The sequence below is a fragment of the Vanellus vanellus genome (assembly GCF_965231255.1).
Source record: "Vanellus vanellus genome assembly, chromosome: 15".
Lineage (NCBI taxonomy): Eukaryota > Metazoa > Chordata > Aves > Charadriiformes > Charadriidae > Vanellus > Vanellus vanellus.
Genome location: NC_138920.1, coordinates 4,692,746 through 4,708,314, shown reverse-complemented (window position 1 = coordinate 4,708,314; position 15,569 = coordinate 4,692,746). Strand labels below are relative to the sequence as shown.

The following is a 15,569-nucleotide window of genomic DNA, read 5'->3' as shown; positions in this document are numbered from 1 at the left end:
TTAATCTGAACCTGCCCTCTTCCAGTTTAAAGCCATTCCCCCTCATCCTATCACTACATGCCCAAGTAAAGGGTCCCTCCCCTGCTCTCCTGTAGCCCCTTTAGGGGCTGGAAGGCCACAATAAGATCTCCCTGGAGCCTTCTCTTCTCCAGGCTGAACAGCCCCAACTCTCTCAGCCTCTCCTCATAGGAGAGGTGCTCCAGCCCTCGGATCATCCTTGTGGCTCTCCTCTGGACACGCTCCAGCAGGTCCATGTCCTTCTTATGTTAGGGACTCCAGAACTGGATGCAGTACTCCAGGTGGGGTCTCACAAGAGTGGAGGAGAGGGGCAGAATCACTTCCTTTGACCTGCTGGCCACACTTCTGATGCAGCCCAGGATACGGTTGGCCTTCAGGGCTGCGATCGCACAGTGCTGGCTCATGTTGAGCTTCTCATCAATCAGCACCCCCAGGTCCTTCTCCTCAGGGCTGCTCTCCAGCCATTCCCCACCCAGCCTGGATTTGTGCTTGGGATTGCCCCGACCCAGATGTAGGACGTTGCACTTGGCCTTGTTGAACTGTGTGAGGTTGGCATGAGCCCACCTCTGCAGCCTGTCCAGGTCCCTCTGGATGGCATGACCCCTCCTGCCTAAATTAAAGTGACTCAGACAACAGAGTTTCCACTGTTTCCTTTGGGACTCAATTCCACAACCTCATAGGCCTGCAATAAGATTTCTCCTAACGCTTAAACTAAATTATTCTCTTGTTTTAGTCTCATTCTATTACTATTGGTGCACATTAAGTAGTTGTCCCTTCTTCCCCTTCCTTTCCTCCGAGAGGTGCTCTCCCTTTCTCAGCTCCATTCTCAGTTACAGGTCCAGAAGGTAAATACATTTAGATACCTAAAATCTTTGCTCAAAAGCAGAGACACTGTCACTTGTAGCTACTCTCAATACTTTAATTTGTCACTCTCAGGAATAAGTTGATGTTCAGGCCTGAGGGGAATATTCCAGACAGGAAAAAAAAAAAAAAACAACCAACTTTTTTTTAAACTACGTACACAGCACGTGGCATGTTCTGCCTTTAGTGTACCTGCTTCTTTTCAAATTCATATTCAGTTGCATGCAAATATGCTGTCAATTATCAGTCCTCTCAAAATATCAGCATTAATCACTCCCACATTTCTCCCATCCACTCAAAAGAACTTTGTGTACATTTAGCCTCAACCTATATTGCAATACCTTCCTGAGATTGGGGCTACATTTCTGCCTGGGATTCTCAACTCTGACACTACTTCTCCAATTCGCAGTTCTTTAAAGTTTACCTTCACTAAGAAAAACTTACAAAGGAACTACTTCTAAGTTTCTCCTGAAGTTAATGGAAATTGTATCTGAAGTCTAATCCTGGTGAGCAATCTTGGTACCGTCCCCTATACTATGAGGAGATATGTTATGGGTAAATTGTTTTATACACTATAGAATCCAAACGCTCCTTCTGTGCTTGCTTCAGAAATTTGGACACGAATCACACTTGGCAAGCAGGATATGCTCCAAACTCGTATCATGTCTTGATAATGTTTCTATTGCTTCCTGCACCCTTCAGGTCCCAAACTTCTGCAAATCCCCCTCAAGCCAGTAACCGCTGGGAATTATATTAAGTCACACAAGGAAACTTAGTACTACTGTCACCGAAACTCTCTTTCTTTATTTCTGTAGCATTCTGTTCGCAACAGAACTTCATCAGCACAGAGCTTTTTGAGAGGGTGGCGGGAAATAACACCTCTCTGCTCTCTTGCCATGAGAGCTCTTTACATCAACACGGGCACAGGAACCACTGGAAGGAAGACAGTGCCTCTTCTAAAGAGAACAGGGCAGTGATTTAATATAGGTAGCTGCTGAGTGACCCTCAAACACCACCAAGACTTTGTTCCAAAACATTACTTCTCGGCCATTTTGAGAAATAATGTTGCATTATTGCTAGAAAAGCAAAGCGCAAGAGTAAAACAGATGCCTGGTGCAGCTACATGCCGTATGCTAATTCTCTGCACTAAACACGAACAGAAGTGTAAATAAGCACATTATGGAACGTTAAACACTTTGGCACACGGAAAAGCTTTATAATAAAAGATGAAAAGTTGAGAGTTTACTGTAAAAGGGTTATTTTTGCTTGGTAGGTTCATTTAAGGACAATTAATTATACTTTCTTATTTTTGCAGGCTCCGGCCTTGGCAGTCTCCAGGGTTATCCCTGTGCCAACAGAGACAGCGTGTTTGTTTATTCCCAAGCTTTCCGCTTCCCTGATTATTGCTACCACGTGCTGATATTTGTTAGTACATACACCATCTCCCATTTTTCATCATAAAGATATATTTACTGTTTATCTAGGAGACCCCTATTGCTTACAAAAATAATTTATTCAGGAAGCCGGAGCAGTGGTTTGACCACCATTTTCATAGTAGAAATCCCTTTTAAAAGCACACATAAGATTCCCTAACAGATTTCAATAAATCTGTTATTTTGTATTAGATTATATGGATCCCCCCCCTCCAATTCATGCTAGAATGTTCAAGTCTCAAGAACCACAGAGGAACTGCTTGTTTAAGAACAGCTCTTTTCCTACAAATTGATTTTTAGATCACGTTTGTGGAAACTTTTCAGCTAGCCCTAGATTTAATGAAGTCTTATTTCCCCACCACCACCACAAATAAAATAGCGGGTCCAGTTCAACTAGGCAGCATCCGAACAGTCAGCAGCATCCCTGGCGATAACTACCTACGCGTGTTTTTATGCGGGAGTAACATGAAATAAGTGTCTGGCGAGAAAATCGGCCATCGCCGCCTCCCTACCTGCCTTTTGCGGGCAGGACGCGAGCCGAGCGCGGCAGGACACCTCCGAGAGATCCATTTGCCCTAAAGGGAATGAGTCAGTGCTGGCAACGAGCAGCCAGACCACAGGAGCACGGAGAGCTGGAAGCCACCAAATCTCAAAGTCAAATTTATCAGAAGGTTACGTCCTGTTTAGTCAGCGCCAATAAAATAACACAATGAGAAGGTCTGCCTCAAACCAACACTGGAGTTCAAAAACTTTTTTTTTTTTTCTACTTTTTTTTTTTTTTTTTTCCAAAGGGAAGTAGCAAAGATGAGCAATCGGCTTTAGCTTGCTGATGGACATGATGACTTCTGGACATTTAATTTTGTTTGGCTGCTGCGCAAAACTGCACATCGCATCTGCTCAGGCTCCGGACTGAGCCCAGGGATGCGCCGAGGGACCCAGGCACAGCGCCGCTACGGGCAGGGATGGGGAGCAGTGGTTTTCAGAGGAAAAATATATCAGAGTCTTTGCCTTCTGCATGCTTACTCCTTTTCATTACTGAAAGGGCTCACAATTGTCCTGTGAACACAGGAACAGATCTCTGAACTATCAGTCCAGCAAGAGTAACAAGGAAAACCGCTTGTATCGTGTTTTAGGCTCTTAAAATATTAGTGGCTGCCAAATTTAACACACAAGGCTCATACAAAGCAAGCTTAGAATGGCTAACTAGTAAATTCAAACTATCAGCTTGGTTTGTGAAGAGATACGCTCAGCCAGTCTGAGAAAACGTCACGGTGGAGTCACGGACGGACGGACGACGAACACCCGGCACTGCAGCCCGTGTTTTGGCCTAAGGACCAAAATTTGCAGCAACGAGCTATCTAACTTTGGTTGACAGTTAACATACAGGGAGATGACAGAGACGGTGGCTGCAACCACCACCTCCCAGTCTGCGAGCATCGGGAACAGCAGCCAATTTCTGAGCTTTATCTTATGCGCCTCCTTCCTCGCCCGTTCTGTCCTGTCAGGCTCCTCTTACCTTCCCTGTTTCTTTTCATACGTGCTCCGCTTCCTCTTCTTACTGCTGTAACCTCATCCCACTCGCGTCCCACCATCTTCTCCATAACTGACCCCCAACCCGGACGCACCGGCGTCTTGTCAGCTCCCCCCCTTGCTGCTTGGCTGTGATGCTGTGCCCATTTCTTCTGTTCTTTCTCTTTTCCGCAAGACGAAAATGTTCTTCAGGGTACAAAAATGAGTCATTTGTGCTTCTGAAGCGTTTAACACAGTCGGCTCTTCAGATGTTTCAAAGTTACTATACAATAAAGCAACCACATTAGGTTTAATAAACAATCTAGAGGGAAAAAGGGACTTTCTATTAAAGATGCTCACTAGGAGAGATGACTTGATACTATCACAAACTGGCAATCGCCTGTGGAGTCCAGAATGGGAAGAAAGGCAACGAGCTCTTCTGCTCAGCCAGCTCCAAACGCATCCAAACTAAAAGCTAGATCAAGCGGGTTTCCCCTGCGAGAACAGAGACGCAGGTACATACACCTCTTGCAACAGGTGGACTTGCATGGAAAACACTAGAAATAACTGGTGAATTATTACGTTGGTGCTTTTCAGTTCTTAAGAACAAAGAAAGAGAGCAAAATAGTAAAAATTCTTGATGCCAACCCAATGCAGTCAAGTGTGAAGTCACATAGACACAGCCTCTTAGCTCAGGTTTTTTGGTTTGGTTTTGGAGGTTGTTTTTTGTTGTTTTTTTTTTGTTTGTTTGTTTGTTTTGTTGATTGGTTTGTTTTTTTTTAAATTTACCTCTTTCAGCCACACCCCTCTGAACAAATATCAAAACATGAAATATTTCCCACCAGTTGTGGTGGAAATACATTCCACTTTACAGTTTCGTCAACCGTTACTATCAGAGCATTGAATTCACACCTAGAAATGCAGAATAAGATTTGGGCTGCCAGCACATAAATGGGTGCACATTGAAAGAAAAATCCCTATTCTGGAGAAATGAACCATCAAGCGCAGCAGCTTCCCATCTTGCTGACAGAAGTGCTCTTCTGCTTATCCGGCAAATACTGCTGCAATTCCAGTAAGTGTATTTCTAACGGAAGAAAGACCCATCCATATAGCAGTCAGATTGCTCTAATTCCCTTCTTCCTCCCCCACTTCATCTTCACACCCTACTTCTGCTAGGTGGTCGCAACCACACACATGCCTTCTGCCAAGAAACACTTTCTTTCACCAATCTTCATTATCTTCTTAACAAAACCACATGGCACCGATACCATTTTCAACTCTGCGCTCTTTCTTTATAAAAAGAATCCGAAAGCCCACTGCACACAATTGCTCTATTTGTTTATTTAGGGGTTGGTTTGTTGTGGGGTTTTTTTTTGTGGGTTTTTTTTTTTTTTTCTTTCCCCTATTTGCAAAGCTTCTCCTTCCATTATTGAGGAGCTGACCTTTAAGTTGACACTAAAGGAATGAAAATTCACGCACATGCAGATTAAGGTCATTCCCATAACGGCGACAAATTCAGCAGAACTGGAGTCAAGAGCACCAACGTGTCAAGAACATCAACCCCAGCAGTGTGAAGACCTACTTCTACCCAAGCAGGTAATGACATTTTCTTTAAATTTAAAGAGAGAAGGATTGATCGATCCCCAACACAGAAATGGATAAACCCTGGATTAATTTGTAATACTCTTGATATCGCTGTTCTTCACAACAGCGCAGAGGAGCGGTAGTGAAACAGCCCTCCTTTGCTCAACGTACAGCTGTATGAGCAGCCAAGAGCTGCTTCCCAGGGAGTTAACATCGTCACTACCCAGGAACGAAGGTGAGATTATGACGAGGATGTACATAAAAAACCCACGTGGTAAACTGTTTCCTCTGTTATGTTGGATCTGAAGACATTTCAGCTAACAAAACATGAGATATGGGATACTTTAAGCGTTTCCAGTACAAAGGAAACAGCACAGCTGAATAGAGGTTTGCATAACCACAGGTTGCTCAGGCTGCAGCACCAATCTGTGCCCACACAGCATCATCAGCTGTCAAACCCCACAGCCTTTCTGCGAGATGAACTCAAAAATATCAAGGAACAAGAGCCAGGTCCCATCCTCCCAAAATTCACAGGCAGCTCAATCATTCTTTAACTACGCGAGCTGCACCACTTCAAACCACAGCAGAATTGGCCCTGTCGACTTGAATTCCCAAGCCCGCAGTCCCAGGGAGATCTAGCCAGAGAAGCTGGCCTTGAATTGATTTACAAGCACTAGTTAAAAGAAAACAAGCAAGCCAGAGGAGACCAAGCACTAAGTAGGTTCCTCTTCCTGGGGTTTCTTGTCCTATTTACCAGGTCTTGTTCACAGGTGGATATGCTCACGGCTCCCCAGAATTACATCAACTTTAACTGTGGCATTAAACAACACTTACGGTCTTCTGTATCCAAAGGTCCTTGTTTTCTTTAACTGACTTGTCAGCATTTTCTTCTGGAACACGCAATGCCTTGCCGTCCAGTTTGCAAAATATCCGACGTGTCTGAAGCACGGTATGATAGATGGGATGCATTTATCAGATATTAAAAAACAAGTGGGTCTGATTAAATGATGTATAGTCTGATTAAGACATAGTAATCGTCTCTTCCACCACGAGGAGATATGATCTTTAGAGCTTGCAGTAATGAACACAGAAGCAATTGCTTATTATGCAACTACAAGCGTACAGAAAGACATGGCCAGGTTGTGAGGTGTCCTTTATCGATGCCACCAACAACATTCACCTTCTTCGCGTGTCCGCTTTGGAGCACACAGGGTTGCTCTTTTCCTTTGGGATCGTCTGGAAAGCGCAGGGTGGTGGGAGGCAAGTGGCATTCAAAGAGCAAGAGGCAACACAGTGCCAAGAAGGACCAACAGGTAAAGAGATGGGTAAGGATTTCCCCCCCCAAATTATTATCTAAATGAAATGATATCTGAGTAGCACCAACCAGCACAAACTGGGAGTGCATCATCAGAAGAAAAATTAGAGAACTAGGAAACATGAATAGTACCAGAACAAAGCGACTCTTGGCCAAATACACTGGCTAAGGTAAGCTAAGTAATACTGCTCCATAAAATAGTCAGAAATACCATAAAAGCCAAGTGCGCCATATTCTTCTCAAGAATGAGAACACAGAGCCAAGAAACACTGACCCACACGCCGTTCTTTGGGGACGTGGAGCCCTTCGGCACTGAGGCAACAGGAGGTTTCTCCCATCGCAGCAGCAAATCTGGACTACGATTTGGGTCAGTTTATAACAGCGGGTGACCTCTACACACTGCTTTTCCTTGAAGTCTCTGCAAGGAAAGCCTCGTCTACGAATGTACCTACAAACACATTTGAGAAGCTTCTTTACATATTTTATCTACGCGTTACAAGACGCTGAGGAAACAGACTGAAGCAGCTTCCATAAAAAATTAAGACATCTCTCTCTAAAGGACATATGCTTTATATAGCAATACACACACGCACTCCTGCTGCTCATCACCCAAACATCATAAGAGTTTTTATGAATGTTAACGAGGCTTCAGTATTTCCATGGCAAAACAGACAAGTATGATTGCTTTTATTGATCGCATTCGTGAGCAAACCCACATATACCTCACTCACATTTTAGCAGGTGGATTTCAGATGACATCTGTGGAGCGGGGTTTTTTGTTTGTTTGGGGTTTTTTTTAAGGCCATGTTAAGTCAGTCTCAAATTTGCTCCTTGCCAAAATATTTAAGCTGAGGTGCTAACATTGCACACCTCTCCATTCTACATTCGGCACTTTCCATTCAAGCAAAGAACAATACCTGCCAATACACATCCGTTTACCTCATTTATAAAATCATAATGAAAATTACTAGAGGCATAAAACAACTATTATGATAAATAATGAGCTTAAAACCCCCGGTACGCATACAGAATCAGTGAGACACTGATCCTTCTATACAGAATGTTATTCAAAAGAAGGATTGTCAGTGCAATGCTGAACAGATCAATTTATTTCCTTTTCTTCTCTCCACTTAACTGGATTTTATATTCAAAAGTAATTGTTCCTGTAAGAAACAACCCTTGTCCGTATCTTTCGAGGTTCACAAAGCCTCAGACCTACATCTTTACCACTATACGGGTTTCCATGGTAACAGATGATGGTGCCTTCTGAAAAAAAAAAAAAACAACCACTGTAATATTCTACAGCGAGTGTCCCAAATCATTCCCATAATATTAATGAAAACTAGAGCGTGTGGGCCTGCACATAGAGCATAACAGACTTAAAAAAAAAAAAAGTACAGTTAAACAAGAGCAGAGCTGAGGGACTTTCTGAAGGGTGGATGGTAACAGAAGGGCTCTGCATTTGTAGAAGAGAAGGATTATCACTCAGAGATTCACAAATGCCTTTATACCCACAGTGACCTTTCCATCACCACTGTCAAAATAGGCAGCTTCACATCATCACCTTGTTAACATTAATTGTTGATGTATTAGAAAACAAATCAAGCCAGCCAGGAATGAAAAATAAAGTTGAACTGTAGCGCTAACAGCTCCCCAGAGGGAGTGAAAAGTGATTATTGAGTTAAATGGCTGCATTGTTAACAATTGCCACACAGAGTGGTTTGCTCAGAAAGATCCATTTTTCATTGCCAATTTACTGACAGCAAAATCTGTGAGTAAATGAACTCCTAGCAAATGAATTAATCTTCCCCAAAAAAATTCCTTGCGGTTTGCTCCCTGGTTCCCTTCTCATCTTCCCTCTCCCCTGGGCCAACCATGGGTAACGAACTCTCAGCCGCCTTAACTTTCTGATGCGGCAGCAGACTTTGACAGCAAACAGCTCCACATCCAAACATTCCAGAGCTCTGCCACAGTGAAAGAGGGAGCAGGATAATGAAGAAAATTAAAGCAAACATCGAGCCTTGGTTTTTATTCTGATGTCAAAACAATCCGGTGTGCAGGTGAGCAGTCCCAATGTAAACCCACTGTCCTACTTTCCCCCTGAATGCTTTTTCACAGCTGCGAATGACTTCATCTCTATTCTCCGCTCTGTTGTGCTAAGCGCAAAACAGACCTTAGGAAAGAGCATAGCAAGTGCAAGAATAGTCCATGTATTTGGTGCAATAAAAACTGCACACATGCTTTAAGGAGAAAAAAAAAAAAAAAAACAACTTCCCCATAAGCAAAGTTTCTTAATTTCCGAAATCCTGAAAGAACGAGCAATTCCTAGAATTACCTGGTGTTACTTCTCTCTCTTCTACGGGAAAGTAGAGGAATTAAATTAGTAGCTGACCCTTAAGCTAACAAAAAGTTTAGAACCTCAAAAGCATACCTTCAGTTATAAATACAGAGACTGGAGGCAACTGAAAGTAATTGTTGGGGAGAAGACTTATAAATAGAGCAATACAGAAGTTACATAAAGAACTAAGTGCTAACCCAGCTCCCTCAACGTGAAGCTAGGTATTCCGGGAAGAAGCCAGCAGCGTTCTGCTGTCGCTTTGTAGTATCTCTTATTTTATACGTTGTGGATAATATGAAGAAGAAACAGCAGCTGTGCAACTCCGGTAGGAACTTAATACCATTTTGTCTTGACTTGGGGCTTTCCCACTTCTTAGCCCAACTATCAGACAAGAAAATAAATCAAAAAAAAAAAAAAACAAAAAAACACAGCCAACTTCTTGTACACTGATTTTTCGGGATGTTTAACAAAAGGCTGCTGAATAAACGCATTAGGCTTTGAAAAATAATTCAATCGGAGAGAGAAAGGAGGTATTTGCATCCTAATAGTTATGGAGACAGCACCACCTGATGGAAGATGCGAAAATGCACCGATGGCATTAACTGGAGTCTCTCCAAACTTCACTGAAATGTTAGACAAAGTGCATTTGAAAAACTTCGGGTTTTTACCCATAAAAATACCAGCTATATGGACACAGTCTAGACTGCTACGCTTCATGCTATATATATATAGTCTAAGATGACAAAACTTTCTTTTAACTTCATTAATAGAAGCAGCTCAGAAAACATTCCTTATTAAAGTAAGCTCCTCTTATTTTGAATGGTAAGGAGTACGCTAAAATAAGGAGGTGGAAGGTGACACTAATGATTAGGAAACCTCACTACTGCTTTTCCCCCCAGAACTGACGATTATTTCGTGGCTTACTGCAAATAAGAAAACTTCTGGCTAATCCCTAAATTTGCATGTGTTTAGCTCACATAGCTTGTATTTTATTGCTATTTCCCTCAAACGCAAAGTGTTTTCTGCCCCCTTAAAAGTTCGCCATTTTTACAGAAAACTCTTTTTTACTAAGCATCTGGCTAAATGATTCATCAAAAAGCCAAGGATGTAATCTCATTTGATATGACAAGTGTCAAGAACACGAGAACACAGTTGGAAGAGAGACAAAAAGAAAAAAAAATAATAAATAGCTCTACATATTGCTTACTCAAGGAAGAAGCTACTGAACTAGGTTAGATTTCCCAGCCTTTCTAATAAATCTGCGGGTCTGCGCAGTTGCTTAGCAATGTAAACAAGATCCCACGGTGGTATCAAACCCTGCGGGATTGAGAACAGCATCCCCTTCACCCAAGCTGATCAGGGGTCTCCCCTGCCCACCCGGCCCTTCACACCCCAAACTTTCTTTTGAGCCATATACGCTGCACCGAGAGCTGAGTTAAAGGCACACACGGTGCTCAGGCTGCAGGCTCAGCATCTCCTACACTCCGCACTATTTCTGGTTTCAAGCAGCGAGACCCAGTCATTTGAGCTCTCACAGCCTTAACTAAGACAAATCTTCCCCTGTTCGAGATGAACTAAACTTGGGCATGTTGGAGGTATGATGCCAAGTCTCAAGCACCGAGATTTATCGCTACTAAGCAGCGTTGCGCACAGAATTTTTACAGATAGTGGAAAAAAATTATTAAAAAAAAAAAAAAGCTTAGATAGATACATGAATTCGGGAGGAAGAAAGTTACAGCTGTTTTTTAATATAAAGAAAGACCACCGTGAGAAAATTAATGCCGTATTAAAAGATCCAAGGGAAAAAACAAAGCCACGCATATCTTCGGTTTACCTACAACATAGCGCAAGAGGAGGAAACTGTAGCTCTACGAGCACCTGTCATCCTCAAGTAATTCCAACTACGCCTAAAGGAACTTGTAGGAGGAGGAAAATAGCTGGCTACTATTAACGCACACATGCCAGGGAGCAAAGTATGCCTTCGCATCAGAGAAAGCGACAACTGGGAAGGAGCCAGTCCGAGTGGCTGAGCCCCCACCCCACCCCCGGGAAAGTTACTGGAGCCGCGGGATGGGGGGGAGGGGGGGGAAGCTGCCGCGCAACTTGCGCGCAGAGCCCCCGGCCCCTTCGCCTGGCGGACTGGGGGAGAGCGGAGCCGCAGCCCCTGCCTTGCGCTCGGAAACACTATATAATCCAAAAAAAAAAGGCGACTCCAACGCCGTGAATCCAGGAATAAAGGTGATGCTTTCACCTCCCGCCACACGCAACTTCCCCCCCCCCCCCCCCCCCCCTTCCGCACCGACACCCCCCAGCCCGAGGGGCCGATGCCGCCCCGAGCCCTGCGCGCCCCTCCGCAACAAACCCACTTTTCATAACCCTCTGCTCCTTCCCCCACCGCGCCGCCCGCCCGGAGCCGCTGCCATCATCCCCCCCCCCCCCCCCCCAGCTCCGGGGGCTCCCGCCAGGCCGAGGGGCGAAGAGCCGATGCCGCCGGGAGAGAAGGGGATGCCCCGGAGGGGGGAGATCGGCGCAGCCTCGGCGGCACTCACCTGCGAAGCCCTGTCCCTCCGCCTTGGGCAAGAGCTGCAGGAGGAAGAGGATCGCGGCGACGCCGGTCATCCTTCCCGGGGAGTTGAGCTGCCCTCCCCGCCGCCGCCGTGCCGCTGCCTCCCCGCCGATATCCCCCCCCGCATGGGCGGCTTCGGGCGCGGCGGCGGCCCCGGCAGCCGGAGCCGCGGTGTTGGCTCGGCGGAGCCGCCGAAGTGGCGGCGGGAGGCGCGGGGAGGGGAGCGGGGTGTGAAGGAGAGGGGAGGGGATGGGATGGAAAGGGAAGGGGGGGGGGAGGTGGGGGGGGAGGCTCCCCCCGAGCCCAGCGCCGGCCGCGCCCGCGCAGAGGCGGCCCCGCTGCCCCGCCGCGCCGGGGGGCAGCGCCCCGCGTGTCCTCCCCCTTCCTCCCCTCCCACGGATCGCTCAGAGCCTGGCTTGTGGGCTGATTTGGGGGGGGGGTTATATATATTTTTTTTTTTTTTTTAATTCCTATTCAAGCCCAGCTGCGCACACACAAATCTACCGGCGGCGGCTGAAGTACAGCATCTTGCCAGAAAAAAAAAAAAAAAAATTAAAAAAAAAAATTAAAATTGAGGATTTCTGCTCCTGCCGTGTTTGCAGCGGGGATGGAGAGTAAATGCCGGGTACCGCCTGCGCGGCGCGGGGATGGGCAGGGAAGAAGCGACCCCTCTGCCAGAGCCAGGCGGGGGAAGAGGCGCAGGTTTCGGAGGGTCCTTTGTTAGAGCGCAGCTCGGAGGCATTTGCGGCTGAAAATAGTAATTTTCATGGTTATTCAACTTTACTTTCGCGGGAGTTAAGCGCTAAATACCTAATGCCACCGTGTGCCGCGGCGCTCCGAGGCTTTACACGCACAGTCTCGAACAGCCGCCTAAAAATGCTCTCCACTGGCAACTTCTTTACCAAAAAAAAAAAAACCACCACCAAGAACCACCACACACCAAAAAACAACCACCCACCCCAAAACAACCAACAACCCCATGCTTCTCATAAGAAAAAAAAAAAAAAAAAAAAACACACACACACCACACAAGAAAAAAAAAAAAAAAATCCACTCACACCCACAAAATAGAGGACGTATCAATATTGATCAACCATCTAAGCGCGAATTTGCGCGGGGGAAAGGCAAGCGATGACCACCAGGATAAAGCACCCGTTTAATCGTCAGCACAACGGGGGTTATGTCACACCGTCACTCAACTCGCGGAAGACATTCCGGCGGTGCCGCGCGCTTCTGCTCGGAGTACTTTACGTTTAATAAAGCACCGTTTCCTCATTAAATCTAATACTGCGGTTCGTGTCAGTTAACGCCCTCTCCTCACCCCCCCCGTCCCCGTCCCCCCGCCGAGGCGGCAGCGGCGGGGCCGGCCCGCAGGGGGGGGTGTTGCACCGGCAGCGGCTCCGGGCCCCGCCGCCACCGGGGGAGGATGGGGCGGGGGGACCAGAGGCAGGACCCGGCCATCCCCGCTCCTCAGCGGCAGGAGGAGGTGTCCCCCCTATGTTTTTATTCTTTTCACAGACTGGTGAGGGCTGGAAGGGCCCTCTGGAGCTCCCCCAGTCCCACCCCCCGCCAGAGCAGAGGCACCTCCAGCAGTGGCACAGGACACCTCCAGGCGGGTTTGGAATGGCTCCAGAGTGGGAGACTCCCCCCTCTCTGGGCAGCTGTGGCAGTGCTCTGCCGCCCGCACAGGGAAGAAGTTTTTCCCTCATGTTCAGATGGAATTTCCCATATTCAGTTTGTGCCCATCACCCCTTGTCCTGTTGCTGGGTGCCAGTGAAGAGAGTCTGGCCCCATCCTCTTGACAACCACCCTGCAGATATTGATCAGCATTGATGAGATCCCCTCTCAGCCTTCTCCAGACTAAGCAGCTCCAGGGCTCTTGGCCCTTCCTCAGAGAGACACTCCAGGCCCTTTTCATAGAATGGTTTGGGTTGGAAGGGACCCTGAAGACCATCCAGTCCCACCCCCCTGCCCTGGGCAGGGCCACCTCCCCCCAGCCCAGGTTGCTCCAAGCCCCGTCCAACCTGGCCTTGAACACCTCCAGGGATGGGGCAGCCACAGCTTCTCGGGGCAACCTGTGCCAGGGGCTCACTGCCCTCACAGGGAAATTTCTTCCTAATATCTCATCTAAATCTCCCCTCTTCCAGTTTGGAGCCATTCCCCCTCGTCCTATCACCATGTGCCCTTGTAAAAAGTCCTTCCCCAGCTCTCCTGTAGCCCCTTTAGGGCCTGGTAGGCTGCTATAAGGTCTCCCTGGAGCCTTCTCTTCTCTTCTTTGTTTTGGCCCTGGCACAAACCAGGAGGGTAACTATACCATTAACACCAATTTGCATTTAAAATTACCAGTTTGCAATTTCACATGAAATACTTGAGAGCCATAAGTCATACACTGAGTATGAAGATGGTTTGGGGGGGGGGGGGGGGGGGGGGGTTCTGGATGTCTTCAGGACCCATTCTGACACAGTCTCTGAGCTGGGACAGATTCGTGCCTCTGCGGGCACCTCGGGCAGGAACGCAGCAGCCCTCCCCTGTGCCAGGGCAGGTGCCGGGCGCAGGGCAGAGGGGCCAGGCCACCCTGAAGGCAGCAGGGAGCAGAGGGAGGGTATTTGCTTGCAAATGCAAAGCATGTGTCTAACTGCTCCCCAACCACCTAACCAGCTCACCGCCTTCAATGAGGAGAAGGGACAAAATATAAGCTGTGGTGTTCATCAGGTGAGGAGGCTCATGGTTTTAGCACTGAAGGACCAAGCTTGACATTTTGAAGTCACCATTGAAGAACTTCACATCGCAACCCTTGTCCGGCCAAGTGAGAGCACCACCCTGCTAGCCATGGGACACACAACAAAGAAAACATCCCTTTGCTACCGATAACTCCCCCCTCAGCATCCCTACCCAGAGCTGAGTTTGAGAGGTCCAAACATCTCACTCGAAACCAAACCACTCTCAGTCCAAAAAAGCCCTCCAACCAATGAAACATGGTCCCTTCTTCCAGTGTCAGCATCGCTTCAAAAATTATGGCATACCACTATCTTTTGTTGAGTAAAAGGACAATCACAAACAAGCATACACAGTCGGAGAGAAAGGGAAAGCAGAGAACAGAACAGCAAGGAGAGAGAAGACATCACCAAGTAGACTGGTAGGTAGTAGAAAGGATCCAGCCAGCACAGTAGGCACACTCAGACACTCCTGGAATAATTCTGTACCAATGAAAATTGCTTGGACAACACCACAGAGCCTTGAAAAATAGAGACAGTGCTGCTAAGAAGTGAAGAAAACCATAGCAAAGAACAAGCTGTAAAAAAAAAAAAAAAAAAAAAAAGCCCAACCCTAAATCAAATGATCACCAGTTGTTTCCATATAAACTAAAAAAGGAAGAAACAAAAGCAAGTCTGCAATTTGTGTTCAGAGTGACAAAAGTTTGATAAACTGATTACTGAGGCCCAAAGAGCTTGGGAGGGGAAAGCAGAGAAGCTTAATACTTCTTCCAAGGAAAGGTGTCAACCTAAAAAAACCAAACAAACAAACAAGCAAACAAACAAACAACACCACACTGCATTGTAAGCAAGGTGAAGAAGGGCAGAAGAGAAGATCCTTACCTCCAACTGGATAAGGAGAAAGAGGGCAGAAATAAACTATCTACAGGAATATGGAAAAAGGACTGATCAGAAGAGACAACTATGTCTTAAACATCAAATAGTGTAAAGCCAAACATTAAGCTGAACTAAATCATGCTAAAACCTTATAAAGGATTGTCTGAACTGAAAACCACATATTTTTTTTTGCGAGAAAGGAAAGCAAAGAATAAGAAAAGATGCGGGATGACTGCACCGAGGACAGGACAAACTAAAATTAAGCAGATATTACCATGAAAACCCCCGTACACCCTGAAGTGAGCATTTCACTTAATGACAACGCTGAGCTGGTAATAATCTAACCACTGAACAA

The 15,569-nt window shown here is 46.4% G+C and overlaps 1 protein-coding gene across 1 annotated transcript in view; it reads right to left on the bottom strand.

Annotated features, from left to right (window-relative positions):
- PTPRT (protein tyrosine phosphatase receptor type T) overlaps positions 1 to 11,677 on the bottom strand; it is a gene marked incomplete at both ends in the record, with an annotated part of 470,881 nt that extends 459,204 nt beyond the window's left edge. The window contains one exon of the mRNA XM_082491049.1: positions 11,608 to 11,677. Coding sequence (XP_082347175.1) covers positions 11,608 to 11,677 — 70 coding nt within the window. The remainder of the gene's footprint in view (positions 1 to 11,607) is intronic.
- Between the last annotated feature and the right edge of the window lie 3,892 nt (positions 11,678 to 15,569).